The 17286-nt window shown below is 36.2% G+C and overlaps 1 protein-coding gene and 1 long non-coding RNA gene across 3 annotated transcripts; both read left to right on the top strand.

Moving 5' to 3' along the window:
- Nucleotides 1-5511: 5511 nt before the first annotated feature.
- On the top strand, nucleotides 5512-6303 carry LOC147516928 (uncharacterized). 2 transcript variants are annotated; one of them, XR_015213767.1, is made up of 3 exons: nucleotides 5512-5622; nucleotides 5846-5971; nucleotides 6207-6303. It is a non-coding gene; the product is annotated as an uncharacterized LOC147516928 (long non-coding RNA). The 2 variants fall into 2 exon arrangements; XR_015213768.1 differs by lacking the exon at nucleotides 5512-5622 and adding an exon at nucleotides 5623-5733.
- Nucleotides 6304-14225: 7922 nt separating this feature from the next.
- LOC147516927 (uncharacterized) lies at nucleotides 14226-15728 on the top strand. The gene has a single exon (XM_086593421.1). It carries the CDS (start codon nucleotides 14226-14228, stop codon nucleotides 15726-15728), a length of 1503 nt encoding a protein of 500 aa, XP_086449547.1.
- Nucleotides 15729-17286: the final 1558 nt, after the last annotated feature.

Here is a 17286-nt window from a genome sequence, read left to right as displayed (position 1 = left end):
AGCAATTGAATTATTTGTTTTGGTTTTTCGAGAAGAGGGGTGGAAGTTGATATTGTATTGGTGTAGAGGTAGGGAGTTAGTGCGTGGCAAGTTTACAATTTTTGGTCAACTAATTTCATCAACTCGTGAACCCTAGTGGCAGAATTAGGGAGAGAGAGAGAAGTGGGAGATGGAAAATATGTGTTTTGCTATAAACAAAAGGGTTTTTCCTTTTTTATTTTCTTGTTATTCTGACTTTTTCTCTGATCATTTTTTGGAGAACTACTTTGGTCACGGTAGGTGTAATTTTTCCCAAAATATAAACCACTGTTTGCAATGAAATGGTGGGGTATACGCATACCAAAAAATAAATTAGGAATTATTTGATAGTCTGTGGTATATGTTGTATTATATACGATATATACCACTGTTTTACGAAATGAGTGGTATTTGTTTGTTCCAAAACTAGAAAAGTGTTTTGTACCGTGGTAAATGACTATAAGCCACTGTTATTAGGAAAATGGTGGTATATACCAGTTGACCAACCGTGGTTAATGTGCTTTTTTGTAGTAGTGTATTATATGATGCGTATCTGTCCACCAAACTCTATTGCGTCAGAAGTGATAAGGGCTTTAACTTGTGTTGTTGTTCAAGCAATATGGAATGAAAGAAACTGGTGAGTGAAGTGAAAGAGATTCCTATATGCAGAAGTGGTCAGCATAAAGGCGTTGAACAATATGAAAGTCTACTTGGGGAAATCGTTGAAATCTGTCAGGGTGGGTGAAGCTGTTTGCACTGTCCTATCAAAGCTAGGGATATGGATGAATTTCAAGCAAAGTGCGGGCCATTGGATTAAATGGAAGAAGCCTGTAAATGATATTCCCACTCTAAATACAGATGGGTCAGTTCAGAATGGGATAGCAGGGTATGGGGGTGCTCTAAGGGATCGGAATGGAGATGTCATGCTAGCGTTTAGTGGAAATTCTACGAAATGTTCAGTACTTTAGCAAGAATTGCTTGGCGTGCTAAAAGGGTTGGAAGGTGTGGTAGCTATGCATATAGGAAGAGTGCAAGTGCAGTTGAATTCGCTGAGAGTGATCCAAATTTTGAGCAAGAAGGAAGAAGCACCATGGTACTGCAAGAACTTAGTGGCTCAGATTAGGGTTGAACTAGGAAATTTTGTAGAAGTTCAATTCCTCCATGTGTTTAGGGAAGGAAATCAAGTAGCGGATTACTTATCTAAAATGAGTAGTAATTGTATTACTCATAGATCCAGTGTTGTAACCAATGTATGTTCTTTATCTCCCCCATGGATAAAAAATTAAGTGAACTGATCAAAGAGGATAAAGAAGGAAAGATGTACTTGAGAAGTTGCCATTAATAAAGGTTGGGGTCCCGTAAACCCCTAGTCAAAAAAAAAAAAAAAAAAAAAAAAAAAAAGTATTAGAGTCAAATATGTGAAGAAATATATAATTTTTGTAAGAGAAATGAGCAAAAGTTGGTTGCTAAGAAATTCTATGATTAAAGCCAAAGTTTCAAGGAGAAAAAGCATTTTTAAAGCCCAATCAAAGCTGAAAAGTCAAAGTCAATGCGGGCATAAATAGAGCATAAAAGTCAACAGAACTTTTGTAGGCCGTATCTTTGGACTCAGACCTCAAAATTGGACCTACTGTATGTCAAAATGACCGACTCGGAATGATCTTTCTAATGGTCTAGGACTTGATCTAATCAGAGGAGTAAAAGTGGACGAAAAGGCTGTTACAGTAATTTCTAGAAGAGAAACCCTTTTTGGACTTAAGTAATTAGGTTTTACGCTTGATTTAATGGCCCAAAATATAGCTCCAAAGCCCATGCACGAAATTGTAAACCTAACTCTCTCCTATATAAAGAGGGTTAAGGCTAAACAAAACTTGGCTACTCCCCTATTTAATTTAGTTGTAAATTAGGGTTCTCTCTCTCTCTCTCAACCTAGTTTATGTTTTATTAGCCTAGCCACCATTAATAAAAGCCAAGTTATTGTTATTGTTTCTATGATGTCTTATTATTATTCTTTTAATTATGATAGTCTAATGAATCTTAGCTAAACCTCCATTAGAGGGATTTGATTAAAGCTTTGATGAAGACTTGATGTGTTAGTTAGAATTATTACTTATTCAAGAGTTTCAATCTAGAGGTTAGTTTATTCACTATGAGAATGGGTTAAACTTCCTCTCATGCTAATTATTATTTGTTAGAGATGCCATGAATAGTTAGGGATCAAATACTTAATCTTTATTTGTTAGAGTTGCAATAATCTACACTAGCATATTAGGAATTTATCTAGGTGAATATCAAATCCCCCTAATCCCTTCTTCCCATTTAAAATCTTCGTAGTAAATTGCCTTAGTATAAACTAGACCATTAAATCTTCGTAATTAGTTATTTTTATCATATTAGTAAAATTACAATCTATTGCTCTCATAGATCTACGTAGAATTGTTAAAACTATTGAAATTGTTATGTCTAAACAACTAAGAGTGGAACAAAATATTTACTCCACCATATTGCATGATAAACGAGAGTAGAAACTTTGATCTAAACATAGAATCCAATAGCTTTCTTATTCCTAGCATAAATAATTATTCATAGGGTAAGAAACTGTCTTTTTACTTTTAATCAAATGGCGCCGCTGCCATCTTAGTATTGTTTAGATTAGTTTCCCTTCGTTTTTCAATTTTATGTATCCCAATTCACCCACCCACCCATTGTTTGGTTCTAACTGTGTTTGTGTTTTTCAGAAAAACAGAAAATTGCTCCTGGAAGTCTACTGGATATTTTCGGAATTGTACTCAGGAGCGTGCCCGCGCCCTATTTGCAGTCTATTTGAGCGCGCCCGCACCTGTCTCCCAGAAACAGAAAAATTACTCCTGGAAGTGTACTGGAATTCTCCGGATTTGTGCACTCTGAGCACGCCCGTGCCCTCTTTACACTAATACTAAGCGCGTACGCGCCCTTCTTCCAAGTGTGCACGCACCTTGGCTGCCTTATATTTGAGCGCGCCCAATCTCCTTCTGAAGAAAGCCCGATTCACAGGTTAGTTGTCGACTCTCCTTTTGTTCAAATTATTTTATATTCAGTGTTTTCAACTTCTTAAATACACTGGGATTGCGTATACAAGACGCTATTCACACGCGAAGCAAGGAGGCATTCAAGTACTCTTTCCCTCACTCCTTATTTCTTCCGTCAGAGGATTCTATTTCTAGTAATAATCAGGCTAATTTTTTCATGCTCATTAGGAATTGCCTATTAGACTTAATACTTGCATGAGATTAAGATCTGCTATGCATAAACCTGCCATATTGGTTTCTCATAAACGCAGAAATAATTGCCTATCTAGAAATTTATAGTTAGAGTTTTTTGCATATTAATTGTCCTATAATATTTTTTTTAAGAAAAACCAATATGGTATATCAATATGTAGACCAACAATCATGTGATTATTATGCAAACCCTTCACCATGTTCATGCTGTGGTAGTCCTTACCATTGGGTTTCTCAGTGTCCATCATACCAAGAGTTTGGACCTACTATAGGATATAATTATAATTATAAGCCTCCATTTTCAAATTTTTATAGTAACCAATATAATTAAGAGTTTTCTTGTCATCCAAACTATACATGGAGTCAACCAGTGTCGTCTATTTCTAGTTCCGTGATGAGTGCGTACAACGAACCAAACACTTTTTCGTTTCAGATCCAGACCACACCGCCCATTCATGTCCCATATTTATTCAGCCTCAACCTAACCTATCATAGTACGAGATCAACCAGAGTCACTCAAACGCCATATCCCAATAAGAACTGATATCATATCCATTCGCCAATAACTATGACTATCAAACACCATACCAACCAAAACCACACAACCAACACTAGTAGAAAAAAGGGTTTTTGTGACTGTTTTAAAATGTTATTTGTGACTATTCTGTTCGAAATGGTAACAAATGGCTTAAAAGGGCTTTTATGATTGTTTTGAAATGCTTTTTGTGACTGTCGGATCTAGAACCATCACAAATCTTTTTTTCTTGGGAAAAATTCATGTATTGAAGATTATTTGTGACTATTCTCCCAAAACAGTTACATAATCCCGCACTTTATGTCACCATCTTAAATTACCTCATTTAGTTTTCGGTTTGCACCATAACTCCACTAAAAAATAACTACTTATATACAAAAACACACCCTAGTGAGCCCACGTTCAGACTCCCGCTTCCTACAAACACTTCCAGCCCATACATGGCTACGTGCACCAGAAGAAAAAAAAAAATCTCGTCTAAAATAATCCCAAAACTAAACACACTTAGAAAAAAAAAAATACTAGACAGTTCCAAATGAGCCAACTTTCTCCTTCACCCACTTAGCTTCGTCTGCCTCCACCAATTAACCATTTCTTTTTCTTTTTCTTTTTTCTCTTTCTCCTTCTCTCATTTGGAACTAATTCAATGATGGATAAAAATATAAAAATGGGAATAGTAGAAGTTTTAGTTATTTCAATTCTACTTGGATCCGTAATAGCTCTTCTCTTCTTTTCCGATTACTTTCGTAAGAAAAAATCTCAAGTTGAATCGATTGTTAAACCAGACACTGGAAATGCGGCAGTTCAGAAATCAAAGAAAGGTTCTCAGTTTAACTCAAAGAAAACTCACTTGAAACCTTACTCACACGGTTCTGATAAGGTTTGTTTGTTGATTTATGGATTAGTTAGTTAGTTAGGGGATTGTGGAATTTAAATTGTTGGAAAATTTTTGTGCAGGATCAAGTTAAAAGACATCATCCATTGGATGTAAATACATTGAAAGGACATGGTGATTCTGTCACTGCTATTTCTTTCTCTTATGATGCTCACAATTTGGCTACAGGTATAAAATCAAAACTTCACTTCAATAATGAGTTTTAATAATTATGAGGAATGAAATCATAACTATGCCTAAGGTTTTCCCCATGAATTAATATAGTGATTTTAATACATTTAAACATTGTACTACTGGTACAAATCAAATTTTGATAAATTGTTTTCATAGGAAATAATTTTGAAGACCAAAGGTACATACCCTCTCCCTTCCATATTGTTCTTAGATTTAACCGCAAGGCAGTTATTTAAAATGGCGTTCATTGATTTAGGGTTGTTTTTCAAGTAAAAGGCGATTCTTTTATATAGCTGAAAGGGTGGAGACAAGGTAAGCTCTCGCTCCGTTCTGCTTTCTCTCATCTGTCTCTTCGTATTTCAATCCAAATTTTTTTTTCCATTTTTTTTTCTTTTCACTTCTATTAAGTTCCAGCTATTCAACCTAAATCTTTGCGCTTGGAGCACCAATTTGTTCAACGGGGTTTCAATAAAATCCTCAATTTGAAATCCTTTATTATCCCATTCATCAAGGTATTTTCAATCTCTTTATTTAGAATAATTTTGATACATTAATGACAAACCTAGAAACTTGTATATGGGGCTGTCTTTTTACTGGTTATTGTTTGCTTTTAATGTTTGCATCCTCTGCAGGTTATGAACACTAGCTTCGTTTGTTTATTGGCTAAATTTGCATGGTTGGAACAGTGACATTTGGAGCAAATCCCACTGGTTTTCACTTCAACAGATTATGTTACGGAGGTTCAATCAGTTTCAATTTCTTATGTAAATTTGGACAATTTATTTATCCCCTAATTGTTTCCAACTTTTAGACTTATGGGTGTTGGCTGTATATTGACACTGAAAGTTGATGTAATCTCTTCTCCACTCCCTTTTTGTTTGGTATATGTAGTCTTCTGTCCATAAAAGATTAAGGCGTTGTATTATAAAAAAGCAATTATTATTATGTGATTTTTGCTCTTAGGTGATAACATTGGAGATGCTGGTGAGGATACACACAAGTTAGCTTGAGTGGCAGTCTGGATCAATTCTAGCCATATGGACACTGTTGAACTTCCGATGTTTTTCGAGTTCCCCAAACATCTCCAGGGTAAAGATACAATCAGAAGCCTTGAATTATTTTCCTTTCCCTTTCTATGTCTTTGTTGTGCACAGATTTTAGTCATTACGAGTGACTAACTGACTATCCTCCACTTGGGTGTCCCATATTCTTGAGTTTATACATGAACTAATTACTTTATTTCAAAATTCAGTTTGCATGTCATTGTGTCGTTCGGTATGAAAACCTAAATCCTTACTCCATGAATGTTTTGTTTGCTCAACAGAGTTTAGCTGAAGAAATTGGACAAGATTGGTGACATGCAAGCAGTTTCTGCCTATTTTTCTCTTAAGTAATGGAGGTTTATGACAAATTGTGTTAAGGTACTACTTCAATAAAGTGAATGTCATTGTGTAGACAATCTTGTGTACGTTTATTTCTTATGCATTTCGTCTTCCCATATTTCCTTTACATCTTAATGTTGTGTCATGTTTCTCAATAAATGTTTACGATTACTCTTTGACCTAAGGCCTTCTAACACAACAGATCAGAGTGGGGCAAGGTACTAGGTTATATAGTTTCGCCTTGGACCCCCCTTGGAAATAGATATGATAGCAGTTTGAAACTACAATACAAATTGTAGCCTTGGGCTTGTGGCACATGGGTATTATTCTAAGACTGTCGTTTGACAACCTATTATGACATTACGTGAGTTTGTGAATAATTTAGGTGTTGACACTATGTTAATAATGGCCTCCTGTACTGTAATAATACGGAACTTTCTCAAAGACTTTTCGGTAATTTTGTACATGTATTGAATATTATTTTGTGCAAGAAAATATTTTATTTATATAGCTGTAATTTATTATGTTGCTTTTGAATCAATTTATCAAAGTTTAAGCATGAGGTGGGCTTTGCATGGGCTTTTGGTCCTAAGTGTAAGACACGAAGGGAAGAAAAAAAGAAAGAAAAGGGAGAGAGGGAAAAGAAAAGAAGAAGTGGTGGTCGCTCCTCTCGTTCTCGGAGGGAAGTAATATCTCTCGGTTTTTCATCCCCTCGAAATTTGCCACTCTCTCTCTCTCAACTTAATCAAAAACTTGACTCGAGGAGTCTTGAGGATGAGACTATCTAAAAGGGTTTCCTGTAAATCTTCTTTCATTCAAATTTCAATATGGGAGTGGGGTTAGTTGTTACTCAATCCTTTTTATTGAAGTAGGACCATCTCTTAAAACTCTTTAAAGGGACGCCTCATCACCTTGCCTGAAATCAATTACAACATAAGCATTCAAGGATAGTTACAATATATCAAAACCTATAACTATTTGCTGGAATAAATTCCGTTTCTTGTGCTGGATCACTTGAATACCAATGCTTGTTATCTTGAATTGTTGACATCTATTATGCCTTTGAACAATGGAAATCACTCCTAGTGAGAACACAGCAAGTTGGGGATTTGTGAGAATAAGAAATTGAAGAAGATGCCATCGCTTGAATCGAAGATGGTTGAAAAGGAACGAGTTTTCTTTTTTTCTGTTTTTGCCCAAAACTCTATGCTATCCAGCTGCGGGGAATTTTGGAAGAAAGCTAATTAAGGATATTACCAAGCATTCCTCAACACCAGGTAAGTGTTTTGTGTTTCCATTTAACTGGTTTGCCATGTGAATGATACTATTAGCTATGTCCACTAGATATAAATTTTATTGTTTGCGGCATTTTATTCTTAGTACGTCAAATTGATTAAAATGTATTCTTTTTATTTATGGCTGGTCAACTGCTATAGCTCTTTGGAAATAATGCAAGTGGTATTTAATTGGTGGTGAACGAGTTCTATTTTTATTAACATTGAGAATATTGGTATTGTTATTATTAACGCCTTATGATGGTTGATTCAATCAACAAGAAAGGAATACCTCCCCACCTTGCCATGTAACTAATAAAGATTAAAAGAAGCAAAGCTTGAGGAAAAGAACGACACCAAGTCAGGCGATTCAATCTCCACCATATATGCATACAAGATATAAAGGGGATGTACCGGAGAAGCTTATCATGTAAATTAAGTTTTAGCAAACAGGAGGAAAAGAAAGGGGTACGTCCAGGAGCCTTAGGATGGATATGTCCATATTCAAAAGATGGTATTTTCATCTTGGAATTTAAAGCAAGCTATTGGAGGGAAACTGAACGATATCATGCAACATAGTTAAAGAGTAGAAAAAAGGAATGGGTGGGTTAATTTCCAGAGAAGGACATATGATGAAAATGGAGGAAAGCACACATCTAGCTACAAAGAGGAGGAACTAGATTCACTGACGAACATAATTAAGCCTTGAAGTACAAGAACTAAGTAGAGCCCGCAAGTTAGTTTTATAAAAAGGATGCACTAGGAGTTTTCTCAGAATTTGGGAACGGATACTGAGGATATTCTAAGTAAACAGTAAGGTTCACTTGCAGAGGAAGGTACGTAATTCTGGTGTTTGTTAACATTTTTACTTGATGTATTATTTATAATTTTTATCAATCAAATGGATTACGTGTCTAATATAGATCGTCGGAATGTAAACAAAAGGGACGAACAAGTTCCCCCTATATTCAGAGTATAATAAAGAATCAAGGTGAAACCTTAGAAGAAGCGTCTTGGAATCATATGGGTTGTTAAGTGACCTTAATATCTGTTACAGGTAGTGGCTTCCTATTTCGTATATTATTTTGATTCCTTTTCTTTGTACATAAATAATTGCAGCTTATATTGCATGACTTTAATTTATATATGATATCCAATACCAAATAATATATATAATTGCTCTAAAATTTATATATGATGTCATATATGGAGTGGTGTGCAAGTGTGAAACGCCGATTTAGGTAAGAAATCGGTTAGCAGTGGATATGTTTTGGTTTTCAAACTAGGTAAAGTTATATATATAACTTGGAAGGGTTGATATATGAATATTATGTTATTTTGATTTCCAGGTTATGACAGGTTTTCAGTATATGAAATGTTGAAAATACAAAGGAAACTCTGTCGGATTTTTTGTAGAAAAAAAAATATGATGATTTATCGTTGATCCTAATTTATTAATTTTGAACGTAGTCTTATTAACACGTCAAAATCTTTATTTGATTTTGCGGCATTACATGTACCATCCACTATTAGGTGTTGATTTGGCATATTAATCTGTAGGACCTTGTAAACCCTGCTTCCAAAGAATCCATAGATTGGGCTGGTGTCTTTTATATATATATTTATTGAGAAATTAGCTTTGCTTCCAGCATAACTTAATACCACATTGGATACTTGGAGATTCTAATATGTCAATGTATCTTTTGTAAGGACGCACCATGTAACTTTTCCAATTATTTTATACGATTGGTTTATTATATATATATTAGATAAAGAATCTTGGTCGTAAAACGGCTTACACCTACAAGGAGATACTGGAGTGACGTTCGAATAGACTTTGTTCAGTTCATCCAAGAATGTATTATGAACTATTCTCAAGATGAAAACCAGATGCAGAACAACCACAAAGCTTAAGACATACACGTGGGTGATCGACTTGGGCAAGATAAGGTTCTTTTTTTCAATTGGATTTGGCTGATTTAATTTATATGTATTGCATTGGGAATGTATTATTTACTTCATTATGTTTTGGAATATACAAATATATATTGGTTATCCAAGGGAATTGGCCGATAATTCAATGAAATTAGCATTTTATAAATGTTACTTGAAATTTAATGGATAATATTCAGAGTGGCTTATTACATGTCCAATCCCATGTGAGGTATTTTTTTCACGTGTATTCGATATTTTTTTTAAAACAATATATACATTTATCATGGTTTTAACCAAACCGTCATGAATAGTTGTCCTTTTTGTGACGGTTACAAGATGATTACATTACTATTTTGTTATAACCGTCACAAATGATATGCTTTTTTGTGACTACTTTTAAGTGTTTGTTACGGTTTTATGTGGTGGATATAGGCTTCTCTAGAGGAATTATTTGTGAGGGGTTTGAAAAAAAAATGACCCCATTCCGTCACGGTTTTAGAAAAAAAAAAAACAGTGACAAGAGACTTTTTGTCACTGTTTATAACAGTGATATAAAGCCTAGATGAAGAAATTCTTGAAGACGACTGTTTAGGACTTGTTTTGGAACCTTATATTGTTTTAGAGGACGAGAGTGAGGAAATAGATATCAACAATTCTAATCTAAGGCATGAACAAGGTAATATGCATGAATTAAACGAAGTAACTTCTTTAGCGTAATGTGAATCTCAATTTAGTTTGGCAGCTGAGGATCCCACCAACTGATGAACCACCAACCGACCACCATCCACCTGAGTTACCACCTCCTAAATCCAACCATCTACCACAACTAAGCCATCCATTCACCCACCATTTTAGAGGAACCTCGAATTTGCACTTGAGCCAATTGCCTCAGAGACCTTCTATAATTTTTTCAACCTTGAAGGTGAAGAGTGTTTGTCTAGCACACAGTCCCATTAGTACACCATTCCTATAGTTGAGAGTCAAGCTTTGACCGAGTCTAGTGAGAAACATAGTTTGTCTTATTTTTTCTCATCTGAGCCTCATGAAAGACATCAGGATCCATATTTCATTCCTTTCTCACCTAAAGTATCACTAATTCATCTTTTGGTTCATTCTAACTCTTTAAAACAGCTACAACATGATGGTTTGCATATATTCTTTGATAGGTTGCATAAGTTTTCATTCATCCTTCTACATGATTGCTTCCAATTATACAACTTCATTCTGTTTGGGAGTATTTTTAGTATCATGTTTTTATGGCTAGACCCCCAATTCTTTCGGCTATTAGTTTATAGTTGACCATGCATCATCCATTTTTGTGCCACCCCAGTTTTTTGTTTGTTTGGGGGTGTGCACAGTCTAGGGGAATCTGGCTTAAAACGACCCCACATTAAGTCTAGGGAATCTGACTTAAAATGACCCCACATTAAGTCTAGGGGAATCTGACTTTAAAAGACCTATATATATATATATATATATATATATATATATATATATATATATATATATATATATATATATATATATATTTTTTTTTTAAATTTTTGTAAAATACCACCTTAATAGTGTATAAGCCACAAAATTTTTCAAACTAATAAAGAGTTTTCAAATTTTGTTTGGGGGTGGCGTATTTTGGTATTTCATTTCAAATCTTTTTACCACTCTTTGTCTGTCATGTTTACTCCAGTAGAATTTGTGTTAGTTAGTACGTAACAGTTTAATTATGCTTCATGTTATCATATTATCTTTCTATTACAGGTACTGCCAAATTTTACAACGTTTCTATGATAAATTCTTTCCTTATCTTTTTACACTTTGAGGACAAAGCATTCGATTGTTTGGGGGTGGGATAGAAACATTTGCAAAAATTAGGCACCGAGTAGGATATATATGTATAATATGCACTTTACTTTTTAGTAAAAAATATAAATATAAATAAAAAATAATTATACGATGCACTTAGGAATATTGGTATTGTTTCTTTTTTTGTGATGATAGTAGTCTAGATGTTTCACTTTAACTCTTAAATTAGAATAGGTTTTAGAAACTTAGGTTAATATGTAGGTAATAATCATTGAATCTTTCTATAAATATATAATAGTGAGCATCTATGTTTGTATTGGCAGTAAGTTTCTGAAATCTAGGCTAGAGTACTTATTCTACAAATCCTGTGAGAATATAGCTTAAAAATCTTATAAGTGAAATATTTGAGTAATGACACAAGGGAGAAGTAAATTCCGAATAGAGAAATCACACGTCCACTTGCTTGATCACTATATCGTATCCTAAGCGAGAATTTAGACCCTTTTTGGATCGATAAAGTAAGAAATTCAAACCTATATGAAATTATTTTCCGCTAGTCGCCCCTCTGAGCCTTTCTTTAGTCTTTTCATAAACCACAAATCTTTTACCCTTTTATAAAAAAAAAAAATAAATAAATCAGCCTACCCATTTTTGAATGAGTCTGAGAATAGAGATGAAATGAAGAAAAGAAAAAAGAAAGACCTATGGAAAACCAAGAATTTGTTAATTGCTTCAAATAAGAAAAGAAAATAAAGTTTCCATCCAAAGAATAAATAAATAAATAAATAAAATAAAAAGTTAGAACTCCAAAAAAGAATCAAAGGAGTTAAAAGCCAAAAGAAAAAGAAAAAAAATTGCCAAGGATAGAAACAAAGTGTAGAAGCAAAGTAAAACAAGGTTTTCTCTAGTTACATATTTTGAAGACTCTATTATCTCAGACTTGTCCTTTTTAATATCTATTTCCTTCTTTCTTAAACCATCACCTAATCCCTGCAACACCTAATAAAGACCTCTAACTCAATTATGAATAAGTTACTGTGATAGTAAGTGGCAGATGTGTTTAATCGAATTCGGCTTCCTTGTACGTCATTGAGATTGTAAGGTAAAATGTGCCCACTACACACTGGAGTGAGCGAAACTTAAGTGGGAAAATCAGAGTGTTTTTGTCTTGACATATATGTGAGGACCTACTTAAGGATGTTATTCCAAAGATTCAGAAACGGACCTGTTGTGTGTACCCTACATCATATTTTTGGTCTAGAACGTACTCGGACCATGGACCGAGAGTGGGACCAGCGGTAGATTAGTCGGGTGGCTGTCAAATAAACACTTTTGGATCATCCGGTCCTTTAATCTGTCAGAGTTCACAACAGGTCCAGGGCCCATCCGGGTGGCCCAAGTTCATGGATCCAATCCGTCCGGATGATTCTGATCTAGTAACCCGATCCACAAAGGTGAGGAATCCTAGTGCAATCCGATAAGATCTTGCATAAGGATAGAATGAAATATTGAGGAATGATCCTATTTTAAATAAGATTATACTAGGATTTATCAAGGAAGGTAATCTCTGAGAATCACTTTCTTGGCCACGAAGGCAGGAGATTGCTATATATACGGAGGCTTCTGCAGCCTCCAGAACTAGGTTTTAAGAGACTTGATCCCGGATTCATCACTGGGTACGTAGGCAACCAGAATGGTGGTGCAGTATCTCTTCTTCCAAAATACCTAATCTTATCTCTTTCGAGCTTTCGGAAGCACCATTACATCGGGAGTGTCAAGTTAACTTTTTTCCCCGATATTCTTTGGCACCGTCTGTGGGGACCGAACCCACGACCACGTGGTCTTCCTTTGGAGCTTGATATTCTTGGCCTTATTTTCCATATGTCCTTGTTACCATGGCTGAACAAATTGCGATGAGTAATTCAGAAGCTCCCAATCGGCATGTAGCGACACGGCAGAACATGGAGACTGTTCCAGGCACCACTACAGAGGTAGGGCAGTCGAGCCGTCGTAGATCTTTCTCTCAGAATGGAGGAAACAGATTGTCTGAAGCAGTCCCACACACTCTGGAGCCACTAGGGACTCGGGGATCTAATCCATGTGTCCCTTGCCGCAACGCTATGCGGAGCACAAGAGCTGCCAGAATACACGTCAGGGATGGTTTTGCTGAACCCACCCATAATGCTACTGCACGACATCCTGGAAGGGGCCGGGGAGGCCGACATGCTAACCCACGCGCCTCCATCTGGAGCCTGCAATACCAATCGGATCCAGCTCTTATCTCTATTTTGACAAGAATAGTTGTGGAAAATGAGAATTAGAGAAATCAACTAGGCAAACGGCCCAGAGACCCTGAGGAGCACCAATCGGTCGAGTCCCCTTTGTCTAAACGTAGGCAAAGGCAACGAGCCGAACAGGGACAGCGCAAAGATCCTAACAATGGCCAAAACCTTATTCACAATAATAGTCGAGTTAGAGATCCAAGCCAAAGCTAGACTATCCACCTTATCGTGCCTGTCCCTACTCATTCACAGTCAAACAATGTCTGGGATCGTTTGGGCACAAATCCTCAAACACACCAGTCACAACAATCTGGAATGCCAGCAACTGCATTGAGTTCCAGTTTGGAAACACCAGCATCCGTGGAAGTGTCCGGATCAAGATATGAATCCCAACGCACAAATCGGAATGAGAGTCCACTACCTGCTAACAGAGTGGCAGGGAGAAGGCGGGGTAGAATTGAATGTCGGCAACAACCGAATCCCAATCGAATCTTAGCCCGTGATGAACAGATCTAGAGAGAAGAGAATCAAGATGAAGATAGCTATGAGAATATGAATGATCAAAGGGTTAAGGAATTGATTAACCAAGCCGTGACCAGGCAAACCATTCGAGACGACCCCCTCTTGAACAGGGCAATGTGAGGTCCAGAATTTTCACCCTTTGTAAATGACATCAGGGACTGTGTTCATCCTGTGGCATTCAAACATCCCCCCTCTTCCGACTTATGATGATGTGGATGGTTGTCCAAACGAGCACGTCATGACCTACCAAGCAGCTATGACCTTATGGGAATTTCATGAGTCATTAATGTGTCGTATTTTTCCAGCAACATTGAAAGGGTATGCACTGTCCTGGTTCAACAAGTTGACGCCACATTCGATTGATTCATTTACCAAGCTCAGTGATATATTTGTTGAACGTTTTCAATACAATATGAAAACGAAGAAGAGTCCAAGCACACTATTCAATCTCGCTATGGAGAAAGGTGAAACAATTAAGAGTTCGGTACGACGGTTCAGGAAGCTTCACACCGAAGTTCAGGATGTCAGTGATGCTTTTGCAATACAGGCATTTTATCAAGCATTTCATAACGACAGAGATGGACTTTACAACTCTCTTACTCGAAAGCCACCCACCACCCTCTCTGATCTATTCACCCAATTTGAAGGGTATGTTCGAGTAGAAGATGATCAAAAATCTCGACAGAGAAAAGATGGCGCAGATCCCGCTTCCAAGGATTCCAAAAAGGATAAGCTTATCAATCAAGGTAACAAGAGGAGTACTAAGAATAATACGGCCCCAAATCTAGACGAAAAGGTATTCACCCCTTTGACTCTTAGCCTTGCAGACCTGTATGAAAAAATCAAAACTAAGAAAATGTTATTGCCAGCTCGGCCGCTACCAGAAGATCCTACCGGTAGGCAGGACAAAAATAAAAAATGTAGATATCACAATGATAGTGGGTATGAAACAAATCACTGCAGAGCTTTAAAGAAAAAAGTTCAGCGCCTCGTTGACGATGGACAGCTTACTAAGTTTGTTCAAACCAAAACTCGGTTAGCCTATATCAACTTGGCTGAACACAACGTTATCGATGTATGCCACACACGTATTGATAGCATCTCCTGCCGTCAGCGAAAGCTAGAAACTCACTTGAAACTTCGTTATATACAAGATCATTACCAGGTCAACAGTTTCAATTTTAACCAAGGTATCAATACGGAGACCTATGAAGGCCACGAGTTGAAGTTCACTGAGAACGACGAGAAGGGAGTTTATTACCCTCACAATGACGATGTTGTCATTACTGCATGGATAGGAATCTTTAGGGTGCAAAAAGTTCTTATCGACACAGGAAGCTCAGCTAGCGTGTTATTCACTAGGGCTTACTCCAAAATAAAACTATTAGAGGACCTGATCATAGAAGACCATAACCCAATCATTAGATTCAACGAAGAACTAGCCCATGCTATTGGAAAGGTTCATCTCCCTGTCACGATTGGGCATCAATCTGTCAGGATAAATTTCCTTCTGGTTGATTGTGGTTCTTGTTACAATGCAATTTTCGGTAGGGATTGGATCCACGCAAATCAGGCTATTGTATCCACCTTCCACCAGGCATTGAAATTTCCAACGCCAATGGGAGTATGTAAGGTCCGCAGTGACTAGATAATGTCACATCAATGTCACGATTTGGCACTAGAAGATACAAGGAAATCCGAAGTCCGGGGCAACACGATCCTCCAGGTTGATCATGCCAAATAGCAATTACAGAAACGTTAGGCTTATTAGGTACAAGAAACCTAATAAGAGCCCAAAATTGTAGTTTTAACCCCTTAACAATAATACTTTTAAACCAATTATCCGAGTAATAAATAAGAGTTAATGCTGATTACGTGTTTTTATGTATTTCAGGCTTTGGAGTCAATTATGTGCATAAATGTGTCACTTTCGCGAGATAAAGGAGCAAGGGTTGGTTGCTAAGGAGTTCTGTGATTAAAGGTCAAGATTCAAGGAGAAAAAGCCTTTAAAAAGCCGGGTCAATGTTGAAAAGTCAAAGTCAACGAGGGCAGAAATAGCACACAAAAGTCAGCAGAACTTCCGAAGACCGTATCTTTGGGCTCAGACCTCAGAATTGGGCCTACCTTATATCAAAACGACCGTCTCGGAAAGATCTTTCCAATGATCCAAGCCTTGACCTAATCAGAGGAGCAAAAGTGGATTAAAATTCTGCTGAAGTCAAATCCGGCTGGAAAGGGGTTTGTGGACTGAAGAAATTGGGCTTTGGGCCCGATTTTCTTGCCCAAAACATGGCTCCTCAGCCTATGCACGAAAATGTGGATCTTGTCTCCTCCATTTGTATATAGAAGACTTAACTCTTAAGAATCAAGGAGGTTGGGTAGCAAGTAGCCATTAGAGAATAGTTTTTTTTTTAGATCTAGATCTAGTTTTGAGTTTTTATTCCATTAATTAGTTTTCAATTATTGTTTTAGATCTAGTTTTACCTTTCAATTAATTAGTGTTAGAACAAGTAGATTATTATTTAGAATCAAATATTAGTTCATAATAAAGTATTCATTTTCATCTCAAATTAGTTTATTAATTAAATTCTTATTAGTTTTAGAATTGTCAAATTCATATTTAGTTGTTAATCATTTCTTAGTTGTTAATTTAGATTTGAATTATTGATTAGTTCAATTTAGTAAAGTTATAATCTTTATATGATGCCGTGTTTGAAATGTCATGAGAAATGATAGTTTGATTAATCAAGGCTAAACCTCAATTAGAGGGGTTTGATAAAGCCTTGATGAAAACGTGATTGTGTAGTGTAGAACTAGTTGTAAGAGTCTGTTCCACTCTAGAAGGTAGTTGATTTGCCATGAGAATGAGTTGAACTTCCCCACATGCTAGTCATTATTTGGTAGAGATTGGCATGATTGATTAGGGATTAGAACGACCAATTCTTATCGTAAGAACGTAAGAATTGGATTACAGCAATCTATACTAGTTTATTAAGTTGGATTCAAGGTGGAATCAGATTCCCCTAATTCTTTATCTAGATTCAAATCTTAGCATTTTGTAGTTGAGTTATTCATATCTTGTTAGTTAAATTTGCATCGTAGTATTAAATTCCCATCATTACACTCATTAAGTTTGGATAGACCGATAGTCGTAGAAAGCATTGAATGCTAAAGAACTAGGAGTGGAACGAATCTTTGACTCCACT

This window comes from Coptis chinensis, chromosome 2 (genome assembly GCF_015680905.1).
Source record: "Coptis chinensis isolate HL-2020 chromosome 2, ASM1568090v1, whole genome shotgun sequence".
Taxonomy (NCBI): Eukaryota; Viridiplantae; Streptophyta; class Magnoliopsida; order Ranunculales; family Ranunculaceae; genus Coptis; species Coptis chinensis.
This window is presented reverse-complemented; position numbering and strand designations above follow the sequence as displayed.